Raw genomic sequence first — 17,187 nt, 5'->3', positions numbered from 1 at the left:
GGGTTCAGCTGCTCCTGCCCTTGCTTGTTCCCAGAGACCAGTTGCGTCTCCTTGCACCTTTTCCCAGCTCATGCTCTCGCTTCCCCCTCCCTCTTCTCTCCCAATTGTAGATGATGATAATCCTGGGGGTGATATGCACCATTATCTTGATCGTTATCATCGGTGAGTTTCCCCTTCTCGTAGCGAAGGCCATATTTTTGGGGTGGGACGGGTTGTCTTGTCTTTATAGTCAGTTGGGCTCGTTCTCGGTCCAGGTCCCCACCTCTGGCGGATAGGATTGCACAGCCGCAGGGGGAAAAGATTCTGTTTTTTTAAAAAGCATTTCTGCTTTTGAGAAAAGGCTCAGGGCTGCCGGTCTGTTCTCTACAGAAAAAGCTCTTCCACCAGAGCGAGCCTTGTGCCTGTTTTCCCCATGCCAGCACTCAGTGCTGGAGCAAGTAAAGCAGTCAGAAAAGAAAAGAGCATGTGCAGAGTGCAGAGGCAAGTGCAGAAGTTGAGCTGAGGGAGTTTGCTTTTCAGGCAGACTGCTGACTCCCGTCATTTTCTTTAAGGCAACACTTTGCCTTTCTCCGTGGCCCCTGAATTGTAAGGGCCTCTCGTTTGCCGCCACGTGGGTGGCTCATAAATCTGGACGCTACGGTGTTAATAATAATTTATTATTTATACCCCGCCCATCTGGCTGGCTTTCCCCAGCCGCTCTGGGCGGCTTCCAACCGAATATTAAAATCAGTACAGCATCAAACATTAAAAACTTCCCTAAACAGGGCCGCCTTCAGTTGTCTTTTGAAAGTAAAATAGTTGCTTATTGCCTTGACATCTGCTGGGGTCTCTAGAAGGGCTCTGGAGCGGTGTGGATATTGTTTAGGGCCTTTGGGCGTGAGGTCCGTATCCTGCTGGAAGGCTTCTCGGAGTAACTTGGTTGGCTGCTGCAGGAATCCCAAGAACCCGTCCAGTCAGGCCTTTGCTCTGAAGCAGCAAGGTACCTCTTTAGCTGGTACAGTCAAGACAGCGACCTACCTTACAGGGTGGTTGTGAAAAGAGCTGCAACAAGGAGTTGCATGTGGCGCTCTCTTTGAAAGGGTTAAACAAATGTCAGCAGGGGATGGGGAGAGGTGAGGAGACTTGAATGGCGGTGGGAAGTTCAAGGACCACTTTCGGAAGGCGGTAGCATCCATCCCTCTGTATGTGTGTTCTGGGAGGTGGGTTACCTTAGCAACCGCATCCGGGCTGCTTGGACCCACTTTTTTGGGATAAAAGCTGAGTTGTTGGTGCGGCAGAATCTCTTGAGGTTATTAATGGTCCTTTCTCCCCCCCCCCCATACCCTCTCCTCTTCCTCCTTTTGCAGTTTACTTCAGCACTTAATGGAATTTATGGAGCCATTTCTCATCCAGGAGCAACGGCCGGGAGCAGCGTGAGGGGCAAAGCATCCCCCCTCCTCTAGATCTCAGCCATATCTTCCAGCCGCCCCCCCCCACCCGCCTCCCCTCCCTCCATACGCCCCTTACACCCTCCCAACCCCCTCCTCCCCTCCGGTGTGTATGTGTGGGTGTGCATTGCGTGTGGGTGTCTTGTAAATAGCCTGATTTGTTATTTATACATATATATATATATATAATATAATATATTTTGTCTGTTTGTAGATTTATTACTAGACTTTCCATGTGTCATGGAATCTTTCCCCCCTTCCTCTTCTCCTGCCAACCCCCCGACTTCTCTCTCTCTCTCTCTCTCTCTCTGACAGTGTTTTTTCAGTGTCTTGGTTTTTAACTAAAATCTTCAAGGACCAATAGCTCCCCGTGATCCTTAACCCTTCTCCCGACTTAGCTGGGCTCAGAAACTCCTAAGGCACTCTGCCCACCGCACTTCCTCCCCATGCAAAAAATAAAAGAAAATATGTCATCCGGATACTAATGTTGGAATAGTCTTGGGCTGTGGATTTTCCTGCCCTGCCTGCAATCTTTTACGGCCTAAGATTTCAAGGCACCTCGTCGGAAGTGGGATGCCATGAGTGCCCAGCTTGGTCTGGATCCGACCCTTTACCTCTTGCAACCGCTGTAACATTGGACTAGATTGCGGTGTGTTAGGGTGTCGGGAATTTCTTTGCCTGCTCTCTCTTTTGATCCCAGCCCCTTCTGCGGCGGGGAAGAACCTCTACCCTTCGTGATCTTCTGTAACATTCCTGGAGTTGTGCTGTGTGCTGTGTCTTCGAAGTAACCAACACTATACCTTATAATTCCCGCCCGCCCCCCCCTCCAGTGCAGGGAACAGCTCTGTTTTGGGAATCCTGCAACAGCCCTCTCCTCGCCTCCTCCCGCCACTTACGGGAGAGGCGGACGATTTTCCTGCCATAGGTGTCCTAAATGAAAACTGCCTCTCTCTTTTTTTGATAATGATAATAATAATAAAAATACGAGTATACAAGGTAATATAACGTGTACATTCCAGACCTGCCCGGTAAAGGAGCCGAGGTTATCTAAATAGGGGAAGCAGGATAGGCTGCCCACACCCCAAAATATGACTCCCCAGTCCTCCTCTTCTTGCAATCACTGCCTATTTGCCGGGAATTGGGGTATCTTCATTCGTGTCTGGGTAACAAGCAAGCTAGGGTTCTGCCTTTGGTTCCTTTCAGAAGTGTGTTTATGTGTTGTGTTGAAAGCACAGATAACTAGCAGATTTGACGTCAAGTGATACGGGGATTGCGGGGAGTGTTGCTGTTTAATAATCCTCAGAGCAAGAAAATACCTCCCCCCCCCCATGCTTGGGAAATTCTATTTGGGCCAGTTTTGCGCTATAGCAAAATAGTTTTTCTGTGTCTACTCTCTCAACTTCTGAATGGAACTACTAGCAAGGGAGGGGTGTGTGTTGTGTGTATTTGTGTGTGTGTGTGTGTGTGTGGATGGAGAGATTTGAGTAGGGAGGAGGCTGGCTTGAATACAGGCTGTTTTTTTGTGGGGGGTGGGGAGGGAAACGCCTCCTCTCTGCCCCCACTTCCCCATCCTCACCCGAGATCAGCCAGTTTCGCTTTGCAAATGTTGTAATTGTGATATTGTGACGAGTGAACTCTCCTCCCCCACCCCAAATTCCTGTTTAGCACAAACTGCCATATTTCTTGGCCTGTTTATAATGTCGGCGATGTGTGACTCTCTCTTTTTTTATTTTTTTTTGGTACATCTTCCCCCTCCCCTCTCCTCTTCCCCCCTCCTCTTTCTCCCAAGTAGAGTGGGGGGGGGGGCAAATGTTTTAAAAGATTATCCCTTATCCACTTCTGTGTTCCGGATCGCTCTCTTGAGGCCAAGGAATTTCAAGAGGGAACTAGGAGAGGAGCTGGCGTTTCACGGAATCACCATCGCGGCTTGGCGAGTCGGGTGCCCCCTGCCAGTTCGGAGGGAAAACTTGGCAAGGGGCATCTTGCTAGGGAGATGTTGGGGCAGAACTTGCACCGTGTGTGGGGAGGAGGCTTAGAAGCCTGATTAACATCCTAGCTCCCGACAACGGAGGGAAACGAAGGGAGCTAGGAGGTTAGATGACTGGCGCCTTCTCCCCTGTTCCTGGCAATTCTCTTAGGGGGATGCGTGGATATTGTGAACTGCTGGGGAAGAGGGAGAGCCCACGGTGGTGGGGAAGAGGGCCGCTATCACTTGGAGGAGGGTGAAGCTTTTGAGGTTGCTCTTTGAACAACAGACAGCAGCAGAGGTCCTGGACACATCTGTCTTCCATATATACTGTGGAAAAGGGTGTGTTTAGGGTACGATTTGCAGCCTGGGTGGAGATGGAGAGAGAAGGGGCTGCAATTCTCCAGCTGGACAGCAGGTGTCACTGCTGCTCTCCAGCTCCCTGGATGCAGCCCTCTTGGTTGGAAAAAACTTCTGGTGGGGAAAGGGGACGATTTAAAGGTAGAAAAGGGGTATTTTAAGGGGTAGGGTAGATCAGGGCACAAGGGGGGTGAGGAAAGGTCCTTTGCTTTGCTGCCCACTCCCCCTCCTCTTCCCTCTTCCTCAGCAGGCCTGGGTTATGCGGGAAAGGGGTTGGACTCGTTACAGACATGACCGGGAATGACTATGCTGTGAAAAATACCTGAAATTTGGAAGGGGGAAAAAATAGTACAATAAATGTCCTGTGGAGAACGCCCAATTATTATTCTTTGTCTTGCTTGTCTTGAAAAAGGGCTGGCCTCTGCACTCGCTGGGGCAGGGGAAGGAATCTCATAACTTGGCTGGAAGAAAATCAGTAATAAGTACCGGTAACCGCACATTAAAAAAACCAGAAGTATACGCAATCCTTTCCGTGCTTTTCAAGAGCATGAAAATGGCGTGTAAATGTGTGTCAACCTTTGCTCGTCCAGTTAGCCAGGGCCGTCTCGAGACATTTTGGCACTGGGTGAAAATCTCAATAGGCCTATCTCCCCCCCCCCCCCACCAGGGAAGAAGGGGTAAGTCAAGATCTACAGTGGCGAGCGAGAGTAAAATCAGCCTTATACAATGGTTTGCATGGGAATCAAAGTCTGTTGTGTGGGAGAAGGGGCCCTCTGTGCAGAGCCCAGGATATCCTAGAGGTGAACCCTCACCATTTGCTCTCTAGGGGTGGAAGGAAAACAGCAGCAGTGCCTCCTATTCACTGCTATCATGGCAGCAGCCGTGGCCAATGCATTCCTTGAAAGCCAATCTGCTGCCCTTGTGGATCCTGCCGCCCGAGGCAGTTTCCTTACCTTGCCTCATGGGTGGGCTGGCGACATAGCATCAAGCTGTTGGAAGCATAAAGGTTTCGTATCCCGCTGTTGCCCCTTTGTTGTGTGCAAAGACTTTGGATATATTTGAGGGGTGTGGTTTTTGTTTTGTTTTGTTATGTTTTATTTTTAAGAAAAGGTTACCTCTATGTACTCTATTAAGGTAAAGGGACCCCTGACCGTTAGGTCCAGTCGTGGCCGACTCTGCGGTTGCGGTGCTCATCTTGCTTTACTGGCCAAGGGAGCCGGCGTCCAGCTTCCGGGTCATGTGGCCAGCATGACTAAGCCGCTTCTGGCGAACCAGAGCAGCACACAGAAACGCCGTTTACCTTCCTGCCGGAGCGGTACCTATTTATCTACTTGCACTTTGACGTGCTTTCGAACTACTAGGTTGGCAGGAGCAGGGACCGAGCAACGGGAGCTCACCCCATTGCGGGGATTCGAACCGCCGACTTTCTGATCTGCAAGTCCTAGGCTCTGTGGTTTAACCCACAGCGCCGCCCGCGTCCCTTATGTACTCCAGTAGAAACCAGCAAAAACCACCCTCTTTTTTTCTGTTAGTGGACGGCCCTGATGAAGCAGCAGTAATTGGATTCCACCCTATGGCAAGTTTTTGATTTTGCCTGCTGTAAAATACGGGAGAAGGGGAATACAGTTTGAAACAGGAATCTAGTAAACAAAAGGACGTTTTGTTAAATGATTTGGGCTTGGCAATGAGACTCTGCCGCCAGGCTAATCCAGAAGCAGGAGAAAGAATACAAAAAACCCACCCTCCAACATGAGGGTTTATACCAGGGGCGGAAAGATTTACCTCGCCTGGGCCGGTTCACTCCAGCGGAGATCCCTCCATGGGCTAGATTGCGCGGGCGTCTGCGCAGATGCTATTTCTGGTGCTGCGGAAGCGAGTCCCCACCCTGCGCCGGTTCAGCGCAACGCGTGGGGGCTCGCCGAGAGGGTGGCTTGGCTTGGGGCTGGCTCATGGGCCAGTTAAACGACCCCTGTGGGCCACTTGTGGCCCATGGGCCTTAGGTTGCCTACCCCTGGTTTATATACATTTGCTGCCAGTCATGAAGTTTGTGCTAATCGATTATGGGGGGAAAGCCAGCGTGACACGTGATGGTCTGAACAAGGCCCACCTTTTGATTTTCACTGAAGCATTAGATTTATGTTAGTCTCCCATTGAAGTAGGCGCTCGTTATCAAATTGGGGATAAGGCACATTTAGGGACGTGGGTGGCGCTGTGGGTTAAACCACAGAGCCTAGGACTTGCCGATCAGAAGGTCGGCGGTTCGAATCCCTGCGACGGGGTGAGCTCCCGTTGCTCAGTCCCAGCTCCTGCCCACCTAGCAGTTCAAAAGCACGTCAAAGTGCAAGTAGATAAATAGGTACTGCTACGGCGGGAAGGTAAACGGCGTTTCTGTGCGCTGCTCTGGTTCGCCAGAAGCGGCTTAGTCATGCTGGCCACATGACCTGGAAGCTGTACGCTGCCTCCCTCGGCCAATAAAGCGAGATGAGTGCCGCAACCCCAGAGTCGGTCACGACTGGACGTAATGGTCAGGGGACCCCTTTCCCTTTCCCTTTACATTATGGTTTGGTGTCCCCATCTTTGCTTGGATGAAAACACAACTCTAGAGCAGAACACCAAAAGGTATCTGGAGGAACACTGAAAAATTGTGGCACAGATTCAACTTGCCGCAAGCAAATATCTGCCAGTGGGACATCTGTGGTGTGTTTTGCAGCACTTTCTGGGAGGGGAGGTGCCTGATAAGGAAGAAACACTTTGGCATTTTCCCCTGAACCATGTGGCTTGCCTTTTTGCATGGGTGTGGCAAGGATTTATGTTGGGGGTGGCAGGCTTCATGTTAGGGGGGCAGAACCTCAGTTAAGTATTGATTTACTTGAGTTTACAAAGCATTTCCTTAATAGATGCACCCACCCCTTTAAGAAGATAGTGAATAAATAAAATCAATTATGATATTAAGGACCTGGCATAGGAAAAAGAAAACCTGTAACAAAATTTCGTGCAGCCATTATAAACATTACAATTTAACAAATACTTTTAATATTTAATTTCTACTATTGCAGTAAAACACGTTTCCTCGGTGCCTGTTTGACAGCGACACATTATCTTGGTCCCGGTTGCGGCTTCGGAACTGCTGTTAGTTTTTGCATCCGTATTATATGACCTTTTTTCTGGAGTTCACCAAGCAAAGGAGTTCTTGGGAGTTTTAAAGCATGCAGCTATCAAAATGTGTTCAAAGGGGTTCTTCAGACTATTTTCTGCACTAACATACACTGAAAGTTCCCAGTGTTGATTGGGAATTCTGAAACCAGAAAGCCCTTCAATTTCTAAATGGTGCTCAGTAATTTCATAGAATCAGAGTTCTTGGAAGAGACCACAAGGGTCATCTAGTTCTGGGGTCAGCAACCTTTTTCAGCAGGGGGCCTGTCCACTGTCCCTCAGACCATGTGGGGGGCCGGACTATATTTTGAAAAAAAATAATGAACGAATTCCTATACCCCACAAATAACCCAGAGATGCATTTTAACCAAAAGGACACATTCTACTCATTTAAAACACGCTGATTCCCAGACCGTCTGCGGGCCGAATTAAGAAGGCAATTTGGCCACAACCGGCCCCCGGGCCTTAGGTTGCCTACCCCTGATCTACTCCAACCTACCACGCAGGGACCTTTTGCTCAAGGTGGGAACTTGAACCTGTGACCCTGCCGGGGGGGGGGGCTAATTTTTAATTCTGGGTTTTTAACCCCACCCCATATATCAGGCATGTCCAAAGTCTGTTTTGGGGGCCTAATTCGGTCCCTGTGGCAGTTTATTTCCTGAGGTAAAAATCAAAAAAGCTCAACAACTTCATTTTTTTTATAAGATATTTATTAAGATTTTCAAAAAATTACAGAATAAAAAGAAAAAAGAAAAATACAATATAAAAATAGTTAAAAAACAGTTCAATCTTTCTATCACATATTTTTCATTTGCTTATTTCCCGGAAATCCTCACGCCTTCCTTTTCTGTATTCCAGTTCCCATTGTTAATTCAGCAAATCCCTCCCCTCTTCGTTCATCTTAATCTTCAATTTTTAAATATTATACCATTAATTTTTTTTTACCTATTAATAACCATTTTCTCATATTCCCTTATAGCATTACAGCAAAAGACCACTTAGTTTCTATCCAACATCATTCTAACATTCATTAATTTTACAGTGTTTCTGTAAATAATCTTTGAACTTTTTCCAATCTTCTTCCACCGACTCTTCTCCCTGGACTTTGGTTGGCCCTTCGGTCGGTTTCACTTCATCAAATCTGGCCCTCTTTGAAAAAAAGTTTGGACACCACTGCTTTACAGTCACGAGGCAGAGGGGGGAGACTTGGATCCCATGTGGGGGGCATTTTGAATCAAGATTACATCTCTAAGCATTCTAAACCTTTAGTTTAGTTCGAAGATCTTTGGTCCAATCTGGTTTGACAGTTCCTGCGGCAGAGCAGATTTTGACCTATGCATTCTTCCCTGTTACCTTACAGCAAAGGGTTGGATAAATAAACTAATAATTGCTGGTGCGCAATAGCTTCGTGACGATAGTAATTGGTGATAACACGATAATCCTTGATTGTGGAATTAATTAACACCTTGTGTTGGGCAGGAAACCACTGTCTGTATTCAGGCCATGGTGGGTAAGAGGCAACAGGGAGAAGAAAAATAAATTAGAGATGGGGGGGGGTATATCGGTCTCCTTGGTGCATGGATGTGGGTCTTTGTCTCTTTTTACGACGTGGGTGTGAGCTGCAAAAAAGTGTCGCTGAGGCATCTTCCGAACTGCTTTTGCAGCTGGTGTGGGAGGATGAGGACATCTAGGCCCCGGAGCTCAGCTATTAATACATTCCAGTCTGACGGGAACAAAATGTCCTTGCCTCCTGACCCATCTTCCTGTGCTGTGATTCGCCCGGGCAGGGAGAAGTTGCCAACTGCAGCCGTAAGCCGGTCCCTAAACTGGATATGTGGCATGTTATCCGCCAAGGTGAGCAAAAACAGCTAGGTGCCAGGCTGTGGGGCCGGGGAGGAGTTCAACGTGCTTTTTGAAGGAGCCGAGGGACTGGTTGGATAAGGAACTGAACCGCAGGGAAGTGGTATCATCCAGACAGAGCATTAGGACAGGTGTCTAGATCTGGAGGGGACGCGGGTGGCGCTGTGGGTTAAACCACAGAGCCTAGGACTTGCCGATCAGAAGGTCGGCGGTTCAAATCCCCGCGACGGGGTGAGCTCCTGTCGTTCAGTCCCAGCTCCTGCCAACCTAGCAGTTTGAAAGCACGTCAAAGTGCAAGTAGACAAATAGGTACCGCTCCGGCAGGAAGGTAAATGGCATTTCCATTACCTTCTAAATCAGGCACCCCCAAGCTCAGACCTCCAGATGTTTTGGGACTACAACTCCCATCACCCCTAGCTAACAGGACCAGTGGTCAGGAATGATGGGAATTGTAGTCCCAAAACATCTGGAGGGCTGAGTTTGGGGATATCTGTTCTAAAGGGACCACCTTTAGAATTACCCAACAGCACCTCTGGAGGAAGGACCCACAGTTTAAAACAAAAAAAGATCATTTGGGTCTTGGTGCTGTCTTCCCCACCCGCAAATGAATTTACAGTAATCTCCATTATCAGCCATCGTTTCAGGGTCTTTGGTGCATCGTTAGAATTGTTCAAATGCCACTACACAGCCATAAGGGTTAGGAACTTCTCTTACACTTAAACATGTAAAATGGGAGAGTTGCACACATCTCCAGGCTGGGCAAACATTTGCTTGGGTACACATGCACGTCCACTCCTGTGCATATTCTCGAGCAAACCCTAATATGATGCACCACCAGTGTACTGGACTGTGAGTTTATGAGTTAATGAAGAAATGGGGTGAGGGACAGATTTCTACTTTATTTTTAATTAAGCCTTCACTTTGACACCTTAAGAAAAATTGTGCAGTGACATTTCTGGAAACGAAGATGTGTTCTGCTCCACATTTGTCCTGGGCTGAACATTTAGGATTGCTATCTGCCTATCCTACACCTGCCCGTTTCACAGATGTATCTCAGAGAGGTAGTGGATGCTTCCAAGAGAATGTTTATTGTGGAGTCGGTACTCTTCACACATGCAGGCTTCTTTCTAAGTGTCTGCACTTCGGGCATCAAAATGCAAGCCTATTTAATCCAGTAAATTTAAACCTATTTAAATAAATTTAAATTTAATATATTTAAATTAAATAAATTTAAGTAAATTTAAACCTAGTAAATTATAACTAACCAAAACCTGTTGCCAATGGCTGGTTTACAACCTTGCAAATCAAGCCCCGAAATGGAAGCATCACCCAGCCCAGGGGTCAGCAAACTTTTTCAGCAGGGGGCCGGTCCACTGTCCCTCAGACCTTGTGGGGGGCTGGACTATATGTTGCCATGATTATGACCTGCATTTTTGGCAAAAACCCTTACTAGGACCAACCCCAACGCTGCCCAAATATGATTTTTTTTTGGGGGGGGGGGTGTTCCCTCATACACCCACGCTGCTTCCTTAGCGTTTTATGCGTTGACAGTTATTATTTCTCTCAAGGCGGGGTGGGGGGCCGAGGTGAGCGCGCCATTCCCGTCAGCCCTGGAAAGTGTGGCTGCATGTGTGGGTGAAGGGAAAAGCCGTTGGTCATGCTCAAGCTCAAGCAAAAACGCCCCCCCCCCCCCGCGTGAGGGAAGATGAGGCGGAGATGGCAGCTATTTACCTTTCCATGGCTCACACCATGTAGCTAACAAGCGGTCTCCCTAGCAGAGCGCATAACTGCTTTTGGGGTGTATTATGTACTGAAGTTCTCACCCTGGGCCAACAGGGGGTTACTGTAGATAGTTCAGGTCCACATATGCAAATAAAGGATCTAAAGTGACGTTCAGTGATTGGATAGTTACAAAAAGTTGTTACTGTTACGTTGTACTGGAGCTCTATATAAGAAGGCTGGCCGAACCCTTCAGTTCAGTTCTGTTCTGGCCTCTGAATAAACAAGAGCTATTTGAAGAATCGCTGTGTCGTCTGATATGTTCACCCACAACTTAACAGAGTGCAGCCGCCCAGGCGCTCCCCGCTTCCTATGGCGGGGAGCACAGACACCAGCAGGCGTCCCTGCCGCCACAGCTGCCCTTCCTGAGGTCAGTTGCCAGCAGCTCCATGGTGGAAATGCGAACTGTGTCTCCTTTCCCCTCTTCCCCACCTTGGAAGAAAAGATTGCTGCGCGCATGCGCAAGGGATAGAGAAGGGGCTTGTCTCAAGCAGCCGCCCGCCTCACTTTTGACCCCCAAGCCTGGCTGAGTCGCAAAAACCATGGCACACGCACGCTATGCCAGCTGCCTGAATTCCCGGACCGTCCGTGGGCCGGATCTAGAAGGCAATTGGGCCTGATCCAGCCCATGGACCTTAGTTTTCTGACCCATGACCTAGTCACACATCTCCTGGAGCATCTTCTGAATTTCTGCTTGAAATGCAGCCGCTAGAAGCACAGGGATCTCAAAAACAGTGACAATCCTCCACACAGCAGGTTTCTTCAGATGCAAACTCCTCTGAATGGGGCTAAATCCCAATTGTATGAAGACCCTTCAACCCGTCAGGCTTTCTAAGACCTGCCCTTTGCACAGGCTCCAGGGCAATGTGAAAATGGGTGCTGATGTGCAGCTTGGAAGGAACGGAGCGTAATGTTTCTTTTGCTATGCATGTGGCGTCTTCTGCCAGGAACCTGCTGCTGCTGAACTCAGTGGAGCTCACTTCTGTGTAAACCTGTATAGGATTGCACTGGAAGAGCTGGAATTAAGGCCCCGTCTGCAATACAATAATAAAAAATAATAATACATTTTTATTTATATCCCGCCCTCCCCAGCCGAAGCCGGGCTCAGAGCGGCTAACAACAGTAAAATGATGCAACATTCTAAAATCATTTCATTATAAAATCAGTTCAAATCAGATTAATGGCAACCATTGGGCTAGAGTTCTGTGGGGATTGCCAAAGGAGGGAGTCTGGCTGTGCCCTGGCCAAAGGCCTGGTGGAACAGCTCTGTCTTGCAGGCCCTGCGGAAAGATGTCAAGTCCCGCATGGCCCTAGTCTCTTGGGACAGAGCGTTCCACCAGATTGGGGCCACAGCTGAAAAAGCCCTGGCTGTGGTTGAGGCCAGCCTAACCTCCCTGTGGCCCGGGACCTCCAAGATGTTTTTGTTTGAAGACGATAAGGTCCTCTGTGGGGCATACCAGGAGAGGCGGTCCCGTAGGTACGAGGGTCCTAGGCCATATAGGGCTTTAAAGGTTAAAACCAGCACCTTCAACCTGATCCTGTACTCCACCGGGAGCCAGTGCAGCTGGCATAGCACTGGGTGAATGTGATCCTGCAGTGATTTAATGCAACATCACCCTGTTTTAAATGGCTTCCTCCAAAGAACCCTGGGAAACGTAGTTCATTGCAGGTGCTGAGAGTTATTAGTAGACCCCTATTCCTACAGTGGTTTAATAAATCAATCCCTCTTCCCAGGGGACTCTGGGAACTATAGCTCTGGGAAGGGGCGCAGAGACGTCTCCTAACAACCCTCAGCACCCTTAGCAAACTACAGTTCTCAGGGTTGCTAAGCCATGAAATTGCTTTAAATAGATTACGCGGAGTTGGATAAACTGATGGGAAAAATTAGATATTTAAAGAGACCAGAGGTTCATTGAGGACTGGGGGAAATTTATGGAATATCTGGAAAACATAAGTGAAGGACAGATAACGCTAGTGGGGTTCAAAAGAGCACTGTGAAAATGTAGGAGTATTGTCTAAAGAGAAATGGAAGTAAGAAGATAAATAATGTCAATATAAATTATGAAATGCGTAATATAAATAAATGACTACAGAAGATTTGTGGAGAAGCTGGAGGAAGTCCAAAAGAAAGTAATTTGTGAAAATAAGATGTAGAATTGTATGTTTGTTTTGTGTTGGTGTAAATTAATAAAAATTATGTTTTTTAAAAAAAGAAATTGCTTTAAATGTGTAGCGCTGTCGCAAAAGACTCTTGAGCAGAGTAGCATTTAAAAGAAAAAAAACCCCTCCCAAGAATTCTGGAAACTAGTTTGTTAAGGTTGCTGGGGGAAAATTGTAGCCATGCGTGGGGGCAAAGTGCAGGATTCTTTTTTTATTATTATTTGGGGGGGGGGAATAATACTTTAAATGCATGGTAAGCATGTAGCTGCCAGCAAGAATCAGCACATTTTTTTTTTTTACTATTGGAATACCAATAATATAGATAATAATAAGGACATAGACAACAGGTCCTAATAACCTTTGGCTTGAGAAGTTTTTATTATAGTCCAATATGGCTACCTTCAATATATATACACACACATACGTAGTTTAAAAGATATAAGAAAAGGGCGTTCTAAATCTCCTCATAAAACTGGCAAAGCCACCTCAGCGTTTTCTGACCCGCCCCCTTCCCGCCAACGGCTTTCCACCTGAAGCCCCGCCCCTTTCCCCGCCCTTCGTCCCTTGCACATTGTAAACAAGCACAGCAGCGGCGTCCGCGTGAGCCTCCTCTGCACGTGTACCCTCTGTCGCGGAAGGCTGGCTGCCGGAGACCCAATAGGGAGCGCGTCCCGCCAGCGCAGCCAATGGGATCGCGCCCGGGGCGCGTCCACAGCACGCGGACGCTTGCATGCTGCCGCCGAGCGAACCAATCAGAGGCGGAAGGGGGCGGGGAGGCGAGGAGCGGCGAGGCCGGGGGAGGCGCGTCACGGCCCCGGTGTCACGCGGGCCTGTGCATGCTGCGGCGCCGTCTGGCCAATGAGGCGCCGCGCGCAGCGGCGGGGCCGGGGAGGAGAGGCCAATGCGGGGCGGGCGGTGGGCGGGGAGAGCGGCGGCGGCGGCGGCCATTGGACGCGACGGGCAGGAGCGGGTGGGGGGGCGTGGCAGGCCGGCGGCAGGCTCACGCGGACCGGTGCATGGTGCTGAGGGACGCGCGCCCTTGGCAAGGCTCAGTTGGCAGAAGCCTTTAGACGGGACGGTGGTTCTGTGCGCTTGAGGTGAGTGAATGAGGGGCGGGGGGCGCATTCTCAGCCCGCGCCTGTGTGGGAAATAATATTGTAATAATAACAATAATGGCAGTAAAAATTATAATGTTGGTGGTGGGTGTTGGGGGCAGGTGGCTCCCAAGCGGGCAGAGAAGGGGAGCGGGTGGGGGAAAGGGGCGGTTGTGGAGGGCTGAGGGGGAAAGGAATTCGGCTGGCTGGCTGTGAGTCCCTCTGGGTTACACTGAGTGAGATAAGGGACTGACTAAACTTAACGTATATTTTTTAAAAAATACAAAATTCAGCCTCGGGGTGAGGGGCTGATAAGGCGAGGGGTGTCCAGCGGGATGGTTAATGGAAGGAGGGGGAAAGCAGAGAGGGCTGGGAAATAAGGGGAGGGGTCTTTGAGGGGATTTCGAGAGCGGGGGTTTGTCGCCCTGGTTAAAAACTCCTGTGAATCAATATTACGAGGTTGAGGGGTTTTTTTTGGGTGGGTGGGGTTTCGAGGAGAGGGTTTTAGGTATCGAGAGGGGAGGGGTGAAGAGGATGAAAAGGCAGGAGGGAGGGATACTGGAGGGGGTTAGGGTTGAAGGTGGATCGGGTTGTTGAAGGAGTGGGATGTAGGAATGGAGGGGCGAGGGTGGGTGGGTGGGGGAAAAGCTTTGGGGAAGCAATGCCACATAGGGAGTTGGGGAAGGCTAGAGTGGCAGAGGGAGGAGCAGAAAGGAGGTGGGAGGGAAGCAGGAGGTTTAGGATTATGGGGTATGGGGAGAGGGAGAAGAAGGGGGGTGGGAAGGGGAACAGGGAGGGACAGGGGAAGAAGTTGGGGATGGGACATGATTAGCAAAAGAAAAGGGAAAGCAAATAAAACGAGTGTGAATAAAAAAACAGAAGGGTGATTTGAAACAGAGGCTCCAATTACAGTATAGCATGGGGCCTGGGCAGGGATTTAAAGGGGGGATTTATGTGGGTCAGCAACTTGACCACTGATGTTGAGAGACAGCTGGGGACCCAAGTTTGAGAAACACTGCTTGAGAGCAAAGAAGAAACTTCTCTAACCTGACACTAGCTAGATGTTGTGGACTACAAGTACCATCAGCCCCAGCGTCATATGGCTGGGCTGATGGGAACCGTAGTCCAAAACATCTAGAGGACACTGAGTTCGGGAAGGCTGGCATAGAAAGAGTTGGGAAAGAGGTGATTGTGGGCGTGTACTGAACAAATCTTTGTGGGGAGGGCTAGTAGTCATAGAATTGTAGAGCTGGAAGGGACCCTGAGGATCATCTAGTCCAGCCCACTGCGGTGCAGGAATATGAAATGTGTTTTTTTTTATATAACTCTGGCTTCAACAGATTTAGTGACTAATTAAAGCTAATGCCCGGTTGTAAATGTGTACTTCTTGAGCCAGTGTCCGTGAAGTGATTCTCTGTTATTTCAGCCTGAACAAATTTGTTTTATTTTATTAACTTGTGTTCAATAAATATATCAATAAATTCCTCGTTTACTTTGTTTTACACTTCTGATGACTTATATGAGAGAGAGAAAGAGATTGAATTGTGGGGAGGGTATTGGTTTGAGGAAACTGTTGACTCCAGCAAAACACTCAGTGGGAGCCATAAAAAGGTGTTCAGCACTGAAATAAAGCAACAAGGAAGTATTTGGCAAGAGAGTTCAATGGCAAGATGAATAGGCATATGTGAATAGAGTGTCAGGGGTAGTAGTTGTTGGAAGCTTGCCGTTTGCGAGATGATGAGAGGAACACTATCGGGTACTGGGAGATGGGTCTGAAGTAGAGAGTGGGAGACTCTCAGGATGGGAAATGGGTGGGGTTTTACAGAACAAAAGTTAGGAAGAAGTCTTTGGCTAGGAATGGCTTGCCATGAAGCTTGAGGTGATGCAATGAAATAAGGGTGGAACAGGAAGATGCCAAGTTGCGCAGGAACATGGCACTGAGATGGGAACATAGTTATGCCAGAGCACTTAGGTGTATCACAGTCCGGTTGTGAATACACGGCGCTTGGGCTTTCCTGTATTGGTGAAAGGACATGAAGTCCTATGAGGCGTGTGTAAAAACTGAAGCAGCCTTTGTGATGACGTTTCTGCTGCTTTGTGAGATCTCATAGGAGCACCAGTAGCTTTTCCACCTTGGCCACTGTGTTTGGCTTAGCACAGAAGTCTCGAGAAGTCCCTCTTCCGTCTCTCCAAAATGTTGAAAGAGCTCTGAGCTGCTGACATGCCAGATATTGTAATCCTAACTGCCTTTCCTTTGAGCGAGTGGTCTGTTGTAGTCAATTTTTCTTCTGAATACCCTGAAAAATAGCATTATCTGGAAGTGGGCAGGCAGACGTGCCTGCATGCGTCTTTTGTAAGAACTCTGTGATTAGATAACTCTGCCAGCGCCAACCAATACCCAGTACGATACAGTTCCTCGGCAGCAGTTATGTAATAAGTGCTGAGATGAAGGCACACCTTGCAGAGAGCTGCAGGCTGCTTGGGGTTTTGTGTTCATGTAATATTCCTTGGGAGGGTGAATCATTATATCATCAAGCTTCACCTGTTTTGCTGTACAGTACTAAGGTTGTCCAACTGAAACGATCCCTGGGGTGCAGGAGGTGACTGAATATGTAGTGAAAAGTTTGTCACATGCACATGCAATGAGCTACCAGTTCTATTAAATACAGTAGTTTTCCTGTTTAGCAGACGTAACTAGTACGCATTTGCATGTAAAATTAAATAAACAATATTCTTGGCAAAAATAAAATTCAGAGCACAGAGGTCTACAGGGGGGAAGCACCGCTCAGCCTGATAAGAGAGGAAGTAAGGAGCAAGGCAGATGTAACTGTTTGGTAGCCAAAAGCCCACCAGTGAGAGATCTTTAGATTTAACTAAATTTTAAGATCTTTACTACTTGGCCAAATCCAGCAGTTAGAGACCCATGCTTTGCTTTATATTGCTGGATATTTATGTATTCTCCTTACATCCCACTTTCACGTGGGGTCCTCCCAAGAACTGATCAGGTCCATACCTGCTTAGCCTCCAGCATGGCTGCCATCTCTGATTCTCCCAGATCTTTCAGTGAGCCCCAAGTCCTCAGTGCTTTTTCTTGCTCTGCAGTTCAGAGAGAGCTGTAGGTGGTGAGCAAATAAGAGCGGAGACTGTCTTCTGGGAATATTCCTCATGCTCAGATCTTCTGGAAATGAAAATTGGGCAGGAGCTGGTTTGTGGCTCTTGCTTGATGAAACCTTCAGCCAGTTTGAGGAGAGGAGATGTCTGAACTTCCAGCTACCCTCAGAACATTCTTCACTGTGGATTTCCTCCCCTTCCATGTTTTATTAGTAGGTTTCTTTGAAGTATTGAGATATTGCCATTCACTAGCAGAGCATTGGGGTTTTATGATTTG

General features: G+C 48.3%; 3 protein-coding genes across 5 annotated transcripts in view; all 3 read left to right on the top strand.

Moving 5' to 3' along the window:
* The window catches only part of VAMP2 (vesicle associated membrane protein 2), a 35,104-nt gene extending 30,972 nt beyond the window's left edge, over positions 1–4,132 (top strand). For both annotated transcript variants that reach the window (XM_081168267.1, XM_081168266.1), the window contains 2 exons: positions 111–162; positions 1,347–4,132. In XM_081168267.1, coding sequence (XP_081024393.1) covers positions 111–162; positions 1,347–1,363 — 69 coding nt within the window. In that variant the 3' untranslated portion in view covers positions 1,364–4,132. The remainder of the gene's footprint in view (positions 1–110; positions 163–1,346) is intronic.
* Positions 1–17,187, top strand: part of LOC308572280 (histone H4) — a 72,023-nt gene that overhangs the window by 13,845 nt on the left and 40,991 nt on the right. The gene's annotated exons all lie outside the window — the stretch shown is intronic.
* Positions 13,693–17,187, top strand: part of PER1 (period circadian regulator 1) — a 36,272-nt gene continuing 32,777 nt past the window's right edge. The window contains exon 1 of one of the 2 annotated variants that reach the window (XM_081167704.1): positions 13,693–13,802. The gene's annotated coding sequence lies outside the window, so the exon portion shown is untranslated. The remainder of the gene's footprint in view (positions 13,803–17,187) is intronic. The other variant, XM_081167702.1, reaches the window with a different exon arrangement.

Source organism: Podarcis bocagei (genome assembly GCF_964188305.1).
Source record: "Podarcis bocagei genome assembly, chromosome: 13".
Classification (NCBI taxonomy): Eukaryota; Metazoa; Chordata; class Lepidosauria; order Squamata; family Lacertidae; genus Podarcis; species Podarcis bocagei.
Note: the sequence above shows the minus strand (reverse complement) of the source record. Positions and strands in the feature narration are given on the sequence as shown.